At 43.2% G+C, this 13,077-nt stretch overlaps 1 protein-coding gene and 1 long non-coding RNA gene across 3 annotated transcripts; one reads left to right on the top strand and one right to left on the bottom strand.

The window, feature by feature from the left end:
* Positions 1 to 258: 258 nt before the first annotated feature.
* SLC35G1 (solute carrier family 35 member G1) lies at positions 259 to 13,054 on the bottom strand. Of its 2 annotated transcripts, XM_081189710.1 has the most exons (4): positions 12,750 to 13,054; positions 11,565 to 11,622; positions 4,554 to 4,734; positions 259 to 2,593 (listed from the first exon to the last, which is right to left on the bottom strand). In XM_081189710.1, exons 1-4 carry the CDS (start codon positions 13,050 to 13,052, stop codon positions 1,834 to 1,836), a joined length of 1,302 nt encoding a protein of 433 aa, XP_081045836.1. In that variant the 5' UTR covers positions 13,053 to 13,054; the 3' UTR covers positions 259 to 1,833. The 2 variants fall into 2 exon arrangements, with proteins under 2 accessions (XP_081045836.1, XP_081045837.1); XM_081189711.1 differs by lacking the exon at positions 11,565 to 11,622 and having other exon boundaries at positions 12,750 to 13,050.
* On the top strand, positions 6,363 to 9,675 carry LOC308584793. The gene is made up of 2 exons (XR_014007007.1): positions 6,363 to 6,670; positions 9,237 to 9,675. It is a non-coding gene; the product is annotated as an uncharacterized lncRNA (long non-coding RNA).
* Positions 13,055 to 13,077: the final 23 nt, after the last annotated feature.

The raw sequence follows: 13,077 nt of genomic DNA, 5'->3' as shown, positions 1-13,077 counted from the left end.
CTAGTCTCTTGTGACAGAGCGTTCCACCAGGTTGGAGCCGCAGCCGAAAAAGCCCTGGCTCTAGTTGAGGCCAGCCTAACCTCTCTGTGGCCTGGGACCTTCAAGATGTTTTTATTTGAGGACCGTAAGTTCCTCTGTGGGGCATACCAGGAGAGGCGGTCCCGTAGAAAAATAGAAATGGGGTAGCGTCCAGGTTTAGGGGTAAACTACATGAAAACACCACCATTTGTGTTTTAAAGAAAAACCGGCTCTGAGGGATGAGATTTGGAATCTCCTGAACATTGTTCTATTTTTATATCTGGTGATGAAGACACCAATGTAACTATGCATACAGGGAACTTGGCTTGGGTTACACCAAACAGGAAATGTTAGCAATGAACAAGCAGTGAGGAGAAAGAAAGATACAGAACGCTGATCACACTGATACCATCTCTGTGGTTTAGCTGACCATATTACACACAGACATGCTGCTCTCAAAAATGCAACTCTAACACAGTCAAATGTGAGTGCGGGCAACACCTGCAGAACAAGTCTTGTTGGTTGTAAAACCCTGATTCATCCAGATTCTAGTTCATGTGAACATTTTATGATTATACATACATTTCAGACATTTTCATGTTATGTTGTACACATCCATCGCAACTACTGCAATACAATGTCATTTCATGTCTGAGCAAGGCTTGGCTTTCTGTTTTTGCACCAATACAGTGGTACCTCGGAAGTCGAACGGAATCCGTTCTGGAAGTCCATTCGACTTCCAAAACATTCGGAAACCAAGGTGCAGCTTCCAATTGGCTGCAGGAAGCTCCTGCAGCCAATTGGAAGCGGCGGAAGCCACATCAGATGTTAGGGTTCCAAAGGACGTTCACAAACCAGAACACTCACTTCCGGGTTTGTGGTGTTTGGGATCCAAAACGTTCAAGTCGCAAGGCATTCGTCCACCAAGGTATGACTGTACCAAGAAAGATCTCTATGCAAAGACCTGCTGCCCCTGACTTCTCCACTATAGTGAATGGGATGTCTATGACAAGCCCACAAATCCAGGGCAACAGATCAGGCCGCTTGTTGTTTTGTGTTGCTACAGTATATGTAAACACTGTTCCAGAATTATTATGATAGGCAAAAACCACTTATGCCAAAATTCTTGGATTTACGTTGATAGACACATCAATCCTGAGAATGTAAACTAACATAATTTGCAATGGCATGGGGCAGTGTTGATGCATCATCAGCGTACCAGCTTGTTGTGGGTCTCTGGAATGCAGTAGCTTCTGGTGCATCCCACTCTTAGTATATAGGGGCTTAAACTGTCCACCATCCTTAAACCCAAAATTCTGGCAAAACTGACAAGTAGGTGCTACTTTAATTGCATAGTTAAACAGACAGACATTCAAAACATTTTGCATAGTACTGAGCATGGGTGCCATTGTCTTGGCCATTGTCTTTTCTTTTCTTTGAATCGTAGCAGCTGAATAGTAGCAGCCAATATGGCCTTTGCTCCGTCTACTCAGGCACAATGTAATAATATAAAAGATATATATTGCTATAAATACATTTTAAGATCTGCTTCACCAAAATATAGAAAAATAACTATGCCAAAGCAACAACTAGTAGAAATAACAAAACAGGAACATTACCAGATTGAAACATGAACTGGGCACACACTTCAGCCCTACCTGTGCAGGCGCAAGTCTCCCTCTTTGCCAGAGAGAAGTGCCTGGTGCCAGAGTTGGCACATGGGAGCACCATCTCCACAAAAAGGAAAGGTGGCGGCAAATTATTTAATACTCAAGTGCTTTGCTCTCTTTCAGCAGTGAAATAACACCCCACCTGTCAAATTTCATTTCCTGTACTTTTTTTCGAGTTTTGATGCCACTTCCGAATGACCGTTCCGGAACTGCTAGCTACTACGCAAAGGGCACCTCCAACTGTCCACCACGTAGGCAAATGATTGAGGAAAAGAATTTGGAAGATAAAAGCAAACACCACGTCCATTGTTTTCATTATAGCAACAGGACCAGCTTTCTCTATCTGTAGTGCTTTTGTAAGGAATATTTGGCCACCTAGACCCAACACTCCAATTAATACCAAGAGAAATCTATCTATGCCACAGTTGGGTAAACTCCACTCACCCATTACGAAAAGTGCTATTAGACAAACTATTAACCCAATTACTGCATAATACCAAATGGACAAAAAATAATGCACTGATTTCCCCACCTTCCTTAGTATAACAAAAGTTGACGCGGCAGCTACGGCACTTGAAACAGCTGCTATTGTTCCTTTCAGGCGATCTCTGTACTCTTCTTCTATTCCAGCAACTCTGGATCCAAATAAAAAAGGTGGTCTTGCAATAAGCACCACTCCGGTGATTGTAAACAGAGTGAAAAGAATATCCCAAGGACTATACTTCTCCTTGAGAAATATCCAGGCCAGTAGTGACGTAAAAACTGGGCTGCTGAAAGTAATGACTGTAGCGTCAGCAAGAGGCATCACTTGGAAAGCATAATAGAGAAGAATCATTGCACCAGAGCCAAGCAATCCTCGAAAGAAAAGAACGAGTCGTTTGCCTTCTGGTCCCAGAAATCCTGTTCTAAAATGAAAGAAAGAGAGATGTGTATAATTTAACTCATGGCTTAAGGTTTCCATGTTCATGCATCAATAGGACTTTGCAGTGAATTTCAGATCACAGAAAGTTAAATAACACTGTGCTTTTTCCAACGCTGACACTACTAGGACACTTTCACGTTCCAATAGTGTCCCCAACTTTGATGCATTTTGATCAAATGGTTATAAAAACTCTTTGGCATTCCGCTCTTAGTTTGTAGCTTGAAGCCTGAGATGCAGCAGCTGGGTGACTTGAGGAACAACTTGATATTTCCAGGACACATGGAGACCAGCCAGCCAGCATGTGAAAGGGCACCAGCAGACATCAGGGAAGGTTGTTATCAAAGGCTCCTTTGGGTCATTTTATTAGGTGGCAGGAAGACTATGAATTTTAAGCTGGGGCAGCGTGTTGGGCTTTTCATTTTTGGAGCAACTATCAGTATTCTAAGTATTCCTGTTTTTATTATCCTTTTTAGAATGTTTTTGGCAGTTTCCATGGTCTTCAACTAGTCCAGACACAAGACTCACCTCTGACTTCTAACCTGTACCATGGGACCAACTTTCACATACAGTATTCACTTTTGACATACTAATAGTGCTAAAAAGGTACATTATTAATCCTAAAAATGGCAATTCATAGAGGAATATACATAGTGCTACCTTAGCATTAGAACTATATGAAAACCAGTGATTTTTACACTTGTTCTGAGCCAAAAGGTTGATAAGCTATTGAAAACCAGTGGGGTTTCTTTTTTAAAGACTCACAATTTCAGTGAAGCACCTGGGCATGTTTGTTTTTCTAGATATCATAATAATAGATATTCCAGTGACTCTACAGTGGATGACAACTATATTCACTGTACACCCTCACACCCTTAAAATCTGCTTATTAGCTTGTTTTCTGGTGAACTATAAAAGTGAAGACTACTATGCTGAACTCTATATTTGTGTGTTGTAGGCTAGATTTTAGGGTATTTGAGGAAATCACTGCGGCTTCTGTTCTGGAGAAGTGAAGATACTTCTGCATTCTAATCACTGCAACAGACACTTCTGCATTCTGGTCCCCAGCAAACATCGATTGTGCAAGAAGTCTAGAAAGCCACAGGAATAGATCGGAACGTGGATGGAGCCCCCATTCCAGAGAGTTCCCTTACTATGGGCATAGCTACAGGAAGGCTAGAAATATCTTCCTCTTGCTTTTCTCCTGCCACTTTGCAGCACTCATTGAAATTGATAAAATGAGGGTCCCATCATCATGATGTGTTCTAGCCCAAACACTGCATGCAGTGCTCTTTTGGTTTGGTCAGCTGTAGCTGGAGTCCAAAATGGCAGAAGCAGCATTGCGACCCACAGATTGAAGACCTACCTGCTTGCCTTGAATCCCTGAATAATTAGAATGGGTGGTGGTGAGAGCAGCCTTAATTATTTCTGTTGGCATAAGCATTTCTCATAATCTCTTCAGGCCTCTAGCTTCACAGAGTGTGGAAGGCAAGGTTGGTGAGCTCATTAGTCTTCCGCCCAAGGAAGGCTTTTCTCTGCCCCTCCTTATATTGTTTCCCTTACTGATTTATGGCATTTTGTGGAATTCTTACTGTATACTTGGTCCAAAAAGCGGTATACAGTTGTACCTCAGCTCCCGAACACCTTGAAAGTCAAATGTTCTGGCTCCTGACCAATTGAAAACTGGGAGTGTTCCAGTTTTCAAACGTTCTTTTGGAAGCCGAACGTCCGACGAGGCTTTTGTGGTTTCTGATTGGCTGCAGGAACCAATCAGAAGCTGCGCTTTGGTTTCTGAACGTTTCGGAAGTCAAACAGACTTCCAGAACAGATTACGTTCGACTTCCGTGGTTTGACTGTATAAATAAATGGCAATAATAATAATAATAAATAATCCAAAGTGCATTTTTTCTTAGCTTTGCCTCATACAAAGGAGGCATAATACTCACCTGTAGTATATTAAACCAGGAAGGACAAATGTCATTTGGAAAACACATCTAATGGCACTGACTTCCACTGAATGAACACCTTCAATTTTCTTGAGGAATAAAGATGCCACAGAGAAGAGAAAGGCAGACAGCAGCGTATAGAACAGGCCAAGCCCTGGACAGGTCCTTTTCCCCTTTATTCCTGGAACAAAACAGTTTCCAGTTAGCAATTAACAATTTAGCTGTAATTTCTTCAGCTGAATTTGAAACGGTTCTTTAAAAAAATATATGTCTACTTTGAGGAGGGAAAGAAACAAAAGAAATACATTTAGTGCAATTGAAGGTATACGGTTGGTTTTTTTAAAAAAAAGATAACAGAAATTTTTGACATGACGGCATGGACTGTAATTTTACTCTTTCAAAAAGTTCTATGTTTATCTGCATGTTGCATTTTTTCAACTTTTTTTTTTTTAAGTAGTCTCAATGTGGGGTGTATAAATCCATGCACCATGTTTGCAAAATGGGTCCATTTGCCACATTCATTACATAGCCCAACCAACCATTCTGAAAAATTTTAGCATGAAGAAATATTAACCTGCGTTCCCGAGGCTATATGAATGAAAATTACTGTAGGCTCAAGCATCTATCCCAGTGTTTTCCCAAACATTGTTGGGTAATACTTAAGAAATCAACCTTACAGTGGTGCCCCGCAAGACGAACGCCTCGCAAGACGGAAAACCCGCTAGACGAAAGGGTTTTCCATTTTGGAGGCGCTTCGCAAAATGAATTTCCCTATGGGCTTCCTTCGCAAGACGAAAGCCCATAGGGAAATCTCCGGGACAGCGGGGAAGCGCAGCGCTTCTTCCCCACTGTCCTCGGACCTCCTCCGAAGGCTGGCGGTGGGGCGGAAAGCCCTTCTCCCCGCGCCAGCCTTCGGAAGGCTCCTCCGAAGGCTGGCGGTGGGGAGAAAAGCCCTTCTCCCCGCGCCAGCCTTCGGAAGGCTGCTCCGAAGGCTGGCGGTGGGGCGGAAAGCCCTTCTCCCCACGCCAGCCTTTGGATGGCTGTCCTGAAGACTTGCGGCGGGAGGAGGGTTTTCCTTCCCACCGCCAACATTCAGAATGCTGTTCTGAATGTTGGCGGTGGGGAGGAAAAACCCTCCTCCCACCGCAAGCCCCGGGAACAGAGGAGAAGCGCTGTGCCCCTTCCCCTCTGTTCCCGTACTTGTCCTGAAGGCTTGCGGTGGGGAGAAAAGCCCTTCTCTGCACCGCCAGCCTGGCAAGCGGTTTCCATAGGAACGCATTAATTGATTTTCAATGCATTCCTATGGGAAACCGTGCTTCGCAAGACGAAAAACTCGCAAGAAGAAAAAACTTGCGGAACGAATTAATTTCGTCTTGCGAGGCACCACTGTACATCTTATTCCTTACATTAGGAAAAATCTTGAGTTTTTAAAGCAAATGTAAAATATTAGTTTTCTTATCTAACTGTAATGAATAACAATATAACTTACACCCACTAAATATGGTTATTTCTACTTGTTTCATTATATATAGTGTGATACCCTATTATTTTACAATGAGCTGGCTACTTAGAGGAAGCTATCCTGTTGTGCAAATATCTTAACTTTAGTATCCCAATAATATGAACATAATTCTGGGTAGAGGTGGTAGAATGCCATTGGAGTTTCTTTCCCACAACTTATTTACACCCAAAACAAATATAATGATGTTTTGTTTAAAAAAATAATATAAAAAAGAACCTTGAATCCTGGAACTGTTAGCTGTGTAGGGATACCATCTAAGAAGATTAGAGAGGCAACAGAGTTATCTTCAGAAGAAAGCAGTGGTTTGGCAGGGCATTTCTGTCGGGTGCTAAGCAACTTGGAATCACAACCTGGAAGCTGATTAGCAACCTGGAAGCTGAGAATCAATGTTTTCTAACATTCAGCTGCTGTGAATCCAAGGTGACAGAATATGCACAGACATGCTTTGGCTGCCTTGGTCCCAGGATTTCAACTGGTAAAGTCAACTTCTGAGCAGCAGCTGTCTCTGTTTTGAAAGGGCTGAAATCTCCAAGCGCTGGACACACTAAGGTTAGGCTTAATGTGAGAATGTACTTGGTATGAGGAGTAGTTACAGGTAGGTAGCCGTGTTGGTCTGCCGTAGTCAAAACAAAAGATTATTATTTTTTTGCAGTAGCACCTTAGAGACCAACTCAAAGCTCATACCCAGGCTTCCTCAAACTCGGCCCTCCAAATGTTTTGAAACTACAATTCCCATCGTCCCTGACCACTGGTCCTGCTAGCTAGGGATCATGGGAGTTGTAGGCCAAAAACATCTGGAGGGCCAAGTTTGAGGAAACCTGCTCATACCAACAACAAACTTAGTTGGTCTCTAAGGTGTTACGGGGAAATTTTTTTTATTTGGTATGAGGAGTTGGACATGGATTTTACCACAGTTAAGTCGACAGGGTCCTTTTACCAGCCTGCCTGCATGAAGGTGCAAACAACTCTCTTCTCGATAAAATCAATTCCTGGAAATTAAACCTAAGCACTTCTACTCTTAGCCGATCCAAATCTAAAAGTCATCTGGTTAAGTTTCCCACTTAACACAACACTTTCCTCGTTTTGTCCTAAAAGAGGAATCTACTTATGGAATTCTCTGGAGGCATTCCGTGGAGCAAAAGGGGAGAAATTTGGTTCAATTTGCATCTACAGGCAAATTGTATCAAATTCGTGCTTCCTAAAACAATGAAAGAATCGAAACATTGGCATCCTCCAGAATTCACACTCATCCAGAATTTGCCAACCAAAGAATGCTTATGCATATATTAGGGGGGAAAGTGTGCATACAAATGGATATATTAGTGAAAATATCATGCAAAAATTCATAACATTGGGAGAAATTGATTGCAAAAATGTGCTCACTAGTCAAAACTGCACATAAAAATGTGCAAAAATTCACACTAAATGCTGAAGAATTTTCAAGAGGATTTTAAAAAAGAATTTTCACAAATTGCTATAGAAATGTAGAGAACTGAGAGAACTGAAACCAACAATCCTTCCATCCTTATGCGCAATGGGTCTGTTATGGCATAACTCTTCCTATATTCTTACATACTAAAGCAGTCTTCACCTACCTGGTCCCCTCAAGATGCTTTGGACTACAACTCCCATCAGCCTGTCAGTTGTGTTGAATGGAGTTGTAGTCCAAAACATCTGGAGGACACTAGGTTGGTGAAGGCTGTACTAAAGCATATTTAAAATTCCAGTTTACTCAGAAGTGATGCTAAAGCTTTCTGGAGACTTGGCCACACGATTACAACACTGGATCATGTAGCAACAGGATGTAAAAAGGATCCAACCAAGATATTTAAAAAATCAACTGAAATCAATACAGGTAGCTTGGGGTTCATCCTATGACGTTGCATATTCTCATCTTGCAAAATCCACCATCTCCTCTCGCAATCTACCTATCTCAGATTCTCTTCCTATCTTCCTAATCTATCTCGAAAACCCCTTTCATTTTCTAGCCCTTTTTCTTCCTGTTTATCTGTGGATATGTCCTCCTTCACCTCCACATATTCCTAAACGCCAGTTCTAGCTCATGTTCAGAACTTTCTGCGATTTAATGTGACCACATACTGTTGTGGTGGAAAGGCAACCAATAAATGAAATGAAATGAAAGTTACATCTACATGGGTTTAACTTTCACTGCATTTCACTGGCTTTCTATCAGACCAGTACAGTGGTACCTTGGGTTACATACGCTTCAGGTTGCATACGCTTCAGGTTACAGACTCCGCTAACCGAGAAATAGTGCTTCAGGTTAATAACTTTGCTTCAGGATGAGAACAGAAATCATGCAGCGGTGGCAAGCGGGAGGCCCCATTAGCCAAAGTGGTGCTTCAGGTTAAGAACAGTTTCAGGTTAAGTACAGACCCCCGGAACGAATTAAGTACTTAACCCGAGGTACCACTGTACTTGAAGCACCTGGGCAGTAGTGAGTAACAAAGAACACCTGGGCCTCTAATTTGTGCATAATCTTATGCATGTCTATTCAGATTTAAATCCCACTGAGCTGAATGGCACTTACTCCCATAAGACTGCAGCCTTAATACAGGAGAATCCCCAGTTATGTGAGGGTTCTGTTCCTGGCCACCGCATGGATCACTGGGATATGTGTAAGTGAGGATTCCCCCGTTCTGCCCCTACCCAACCCCCTTTCGGCACTGCAAATGGTGCGCGTGTCAGTGGGAGCGCATGTGCTGATTGTGCACAAGTGGGGAGACACCTGTACAGGAAGAGGCAAAATCTGAAGAACACATTTAGGGAGGGGGGTTGGTTTCAAAATATCATCTATGGCAGGTATATAAGCAAACAATGAACTAAACAGGGCTGCCCACTCTCTTTCAGAAAAGCTCCAGAGCAGGGGCTTCTGCGACATATTGGAACAGAAAAGAATAGATTTCAAAGGATGCTAAATCTCAAGGCATATTACTGCTTGAGGTAAAGCACACACATCTCTATTTAATCATAATGGGTTTTAATCTAAAGTGTTATTAGAAGAACAAGCGTGCCATTCTCTCTCTGAACCTACAGTGTAGCTGTTGGCAGAGCTTCACAACATTAGCCAATACAGACCGATATAGATTTGATCCCTTAATTACATTATTGCCCCAATTTGCTCTTCTTGTCCAATACAGACCCACATTAATGGAAATTTTTCTCTGAAATATTGGATTAAAATAAGGAGACTCAGAATGGACTGAAGCTGAAGAAGGAAAAAAAGCCATGCTGATCTACAGAATGAAGAATAAGAACAAAATATCAAGTTTTGGTGTAGCAGTCTACTTTGATTACCTAAAAGATAAACGTGCCAGACTTCTGCACAGACTTTGTATATGACACTAATTCTCTGAAGTTGTTGCTGTATAAAAGGATGTTTAGGGATGCTGGAAAAGCGAACCTCTGCATTATTAACAAAACACCAAACTTTCATATTATAAAGGGAAGGTATCATAGTCAATTGTACTTTCTTTCTCTTAAAAAAGAAAAAAAAGCTGGGCTGGTATTCCAGACTAGCAAAGCAAACACTGTAGAAACGAATGACCTTCTTACTGCAATTAAAAAGAAAGAAAAATATTATAGGTTTTAGAGCATCTGTCCTTTCAATGTAAACTTCAAGAACGGAATAAGATAACCTTCCTCTCTTCTTCAAGCGCTATCCTTCGTCACACAATGGGGAATGTCTCCAACTCAGTGGCAGAGAACTTATCTTGCATGCAAAAGTGCCTCCAGGTAGATCTGGGAAATATGCCTGCTGAAACCCCGGGGAACTGCTGCCAGTCAGTGTCAACAATACTGAGCTAGATGGATCAATGGTCTGACTTTGTATAAAGCAGCTTCCCATGTCCCTATGTTCTCAAAGCACAGTAGGTTTCCATTCAGCACTGAGAAAACAGCGACAAAAAGGTGTTCAGTGCCAAAGCACAGCAAACAGTGACACCCACAATTTCCCTGCTGGGTATATAAAGTTTTAAGAAACAGTGTTATTCTTTCAGTATTCCATTTGCCTAATGTTGTTTTATGGCTAGCTCCGCTCTCAAGAGAAGGATCAAAATGGAGAACTGAAATTACAATAAACAGGTATTCTATATGGAGGAGCATTCAGCCACACGAATCCTCATCCACCTTAAGTCTGAAGTGGCACAATCCAGACAACACCCAAAATATGTAGGTCCCCAAAATGGAACGATCCTACAACCTACTCAATGGCTTCCAGAATGTAGCAGCGCCCATGCTGGATCAGACCTGTGTCCCATTTAGTCCAGCATCCTGTTGTCACAGTGACCAACCTGATGCCTATGGGAAACCTGTAAGTGGGACCTAAACACAACAGCACTCTCCTCTCCTGCAATTTCCAGCAACTGGTATTCAAAAATATTGCCTCCAACTATGGAAAAAGAGTACTGTATAGCCATCCTGACTTATAGCCACTGATAGCCTTTACCTCCCTGAATTTGTCTAATCCTTTACATTATCGACAGATGCTTCAATACACTGTGTGCAAGACCAGTGTCTCTGACTGTCACAGGAACTTACCACTAGAAATGCAAAATAATATTAAAGACTCTCTTGATTTGGAAAAGTGGTTGTGGCGGCAGCAGGGGGAAAACAAAATAGTTCATGTGTTATCTAGGTCTCTGGACAATCCTTTGCTTTGTAACGTCTCGCCAACTCATATAAACTTGGAATAAAACTTCTACACAGCAGATTTCTCCGCAAGCTTAATCCTACACACTATGACTGCTCTTGCTGAAAGCACTGTTACTAGCAGCTCACAAAATGCTAGGTTGACAAATCACCACTCTTTAAAACAAAAACGGTTATGTTCTGAGTGCCTCCCTTATGGCTCCAAGGGGTAGATGATTAGATAATTAAATATTAACATAGCTTTTCAATGTATGATTAAAATAAACAATATTAGATGGCTTTTCCATTGCCAGCCTGATTAAACATGATAGTTACATATGTTGATGTAATTATTGTGTACGTTAGCAAGAGAGTGTGCAAGTACAAATTATGCTGTAGAACAAAATGTCCTTTGTTGCAGAATATATTTCATACTACAGTACTTCAGGTCAAGAGAGAAAGACGCATAGTATAGGACCACCAACAGTTTAGTTACCCCTTTACAAAATATAACTACCCTTATGTTTTCATACACAAGCTACACACCTTCCTATATACATAAAAACGCCAGGCTATCTACACATGCACCCTACTTTGGTGGATTTGTTGTACCCCATCACAACCAACCCTGGATTTACATGAAGTAAGGATGCAGTAGGGAAGCTAAAAACAAGGCAGGTTGCACAACAGCAGTGGCCATGGCATGAGAGAGAGAAGAGAGGAATACTGAGAGGGGGGAATTGGTGATTTCAAATCGTGGCAGAAGTCAGAGTAAAGCAGGGATGGAAGGAAGAGCGAAATTGTGGTTTTAAACAACAGCAGAGGTTTGAATTAAGTACCTTCATACAATGGAATATGTGAGGATTCCGCATCCTTTATCTCTCTCACATGAGGCAGCTGAGGAATGGAAGAAGGAGAAGTCTAAGTACAGCGAGAAGGGAGAAATGGGGTTGGGAAGGTGAAAAGCATGTTTGTCCTTGCACGGGGAAGGGGAAGTTCTCTCTTAAAGTGTGGGGGAATAATAATAATAATAATAATAATAATAATAATAATAATAATAATAATTATACCCCTCCCTCCCCAGCCAGAACTGGGCTCAGGGCAGCTAACACCAAATATATAATACTTTAAAACACAAAATCAAATGATGAGGGAGTTGCCACCACAGAAAGCAGAGACACAGCCCCTAGTACTCTATAATAATTAAAATGCAATTCCCCAATTCCTTACTCGATATCATACACATCGATTTTTACACATAAGCACAGGATTTTAAAAATTGGAAGAAAAGTAAAGCTTATTAAGGAATAGATAACCTGTGCTAAGTGATCTTAGGAGGGCAAAGGTGTTAGAGACCAGCGATGGGAAAGGTTTCTCTTTACCTTTTCAACTTGCCACCATGATATGTTCGGTAAAAGCACTAACCTGCCTTGACAGGCGCTGGGAAATTCTAGGTTAAGCCCATGCGCCCTAACTCTTAAAAGTTTTAAAACAAAGGTGAAACGGAATCCCAAAACATGCACTTTTTTTTGAAAGAGAGCCGCACGTGCATGGCACTGTATATAAACAGAACCACAAATCAAAGAACCAAGGAGGGCCGAGAGAGAACAAGAATTGTTGTTGTTGTTGTTGTTGTTGTTGTTGTTGTTGTTGTTGTTGTTGTTGTTGTTGTTGTTGCTGCTGCTGCTGCTGCTGCTGCTGCTGCTGCTCTTGTGACTACCTTAAGCGGATGTATTCAAGGCTGGCAAGGATTTGGGCAGAGCCTAAAAGGAGCAGCTCGCGGGCACCTCGCGTGGAGAGAGGCAAGATGCAGCCGGCCTTGCCACGAGGCCAAGCGGCGAGGGAGCGCCGGCTCACCCTAGGGCGCACCAGGGCACTGAGACGCCCGCCGGTCTGAGCCTCCGCCCGAGGCCGAGAAGAGGCGCACAAGGCGCGCGGCGTTGCGCCTCTCCGCCCTGCCTGCTGCCAGCTGGCCAGCCTCCTCTCTCCCCGCCCCGCGTACCCTCCCGCCTGCCCTCACCCACCGGGCGTCCCGCGTCTCCAAGGGAAACTTCCTCGGAAGCAGCCGCCGTCGCCGAGGCTGGCAGAGCCCGCTGCCGCTTCCAGGTCGTGCACCTGGCAGAGCCCGCCATCCTCGCCGTTCCTGTCGTGGCCCCCGGGAGGAGGGGGATCTTCTGCCTCCCGCCGCCCTCCGGCGGCGCCGGCATCCTCCTCGCCGCCCTGGCGCTGCACCATGAGGACCGCTCCTCCGGCTCCGGCTTGAACACAAACTGCTCGCCGGCTCTGTCCGGCGAGGAGCCGGCAACTTCGGTGCGCGTGCGCGGCATGCCGGCCGTGACGCCGCCCCCCGCC

Source organism: Podarcis bocagei, assembly GCF_964188305.1.
Source record: "Podarcis bocagei genome assembly, chromosome: 4".
NCBI lineage: Eukaryota > Metazoa > Chordata > Lepidosauria > Squamata > Lacertidae > Podarcis > Podarcis bocagei.
The sequence above is the reverse complement of the archived record's forward strand: the minus strand, read 5'-3'. Positions and strand labels throughout refer to the sequence as shown.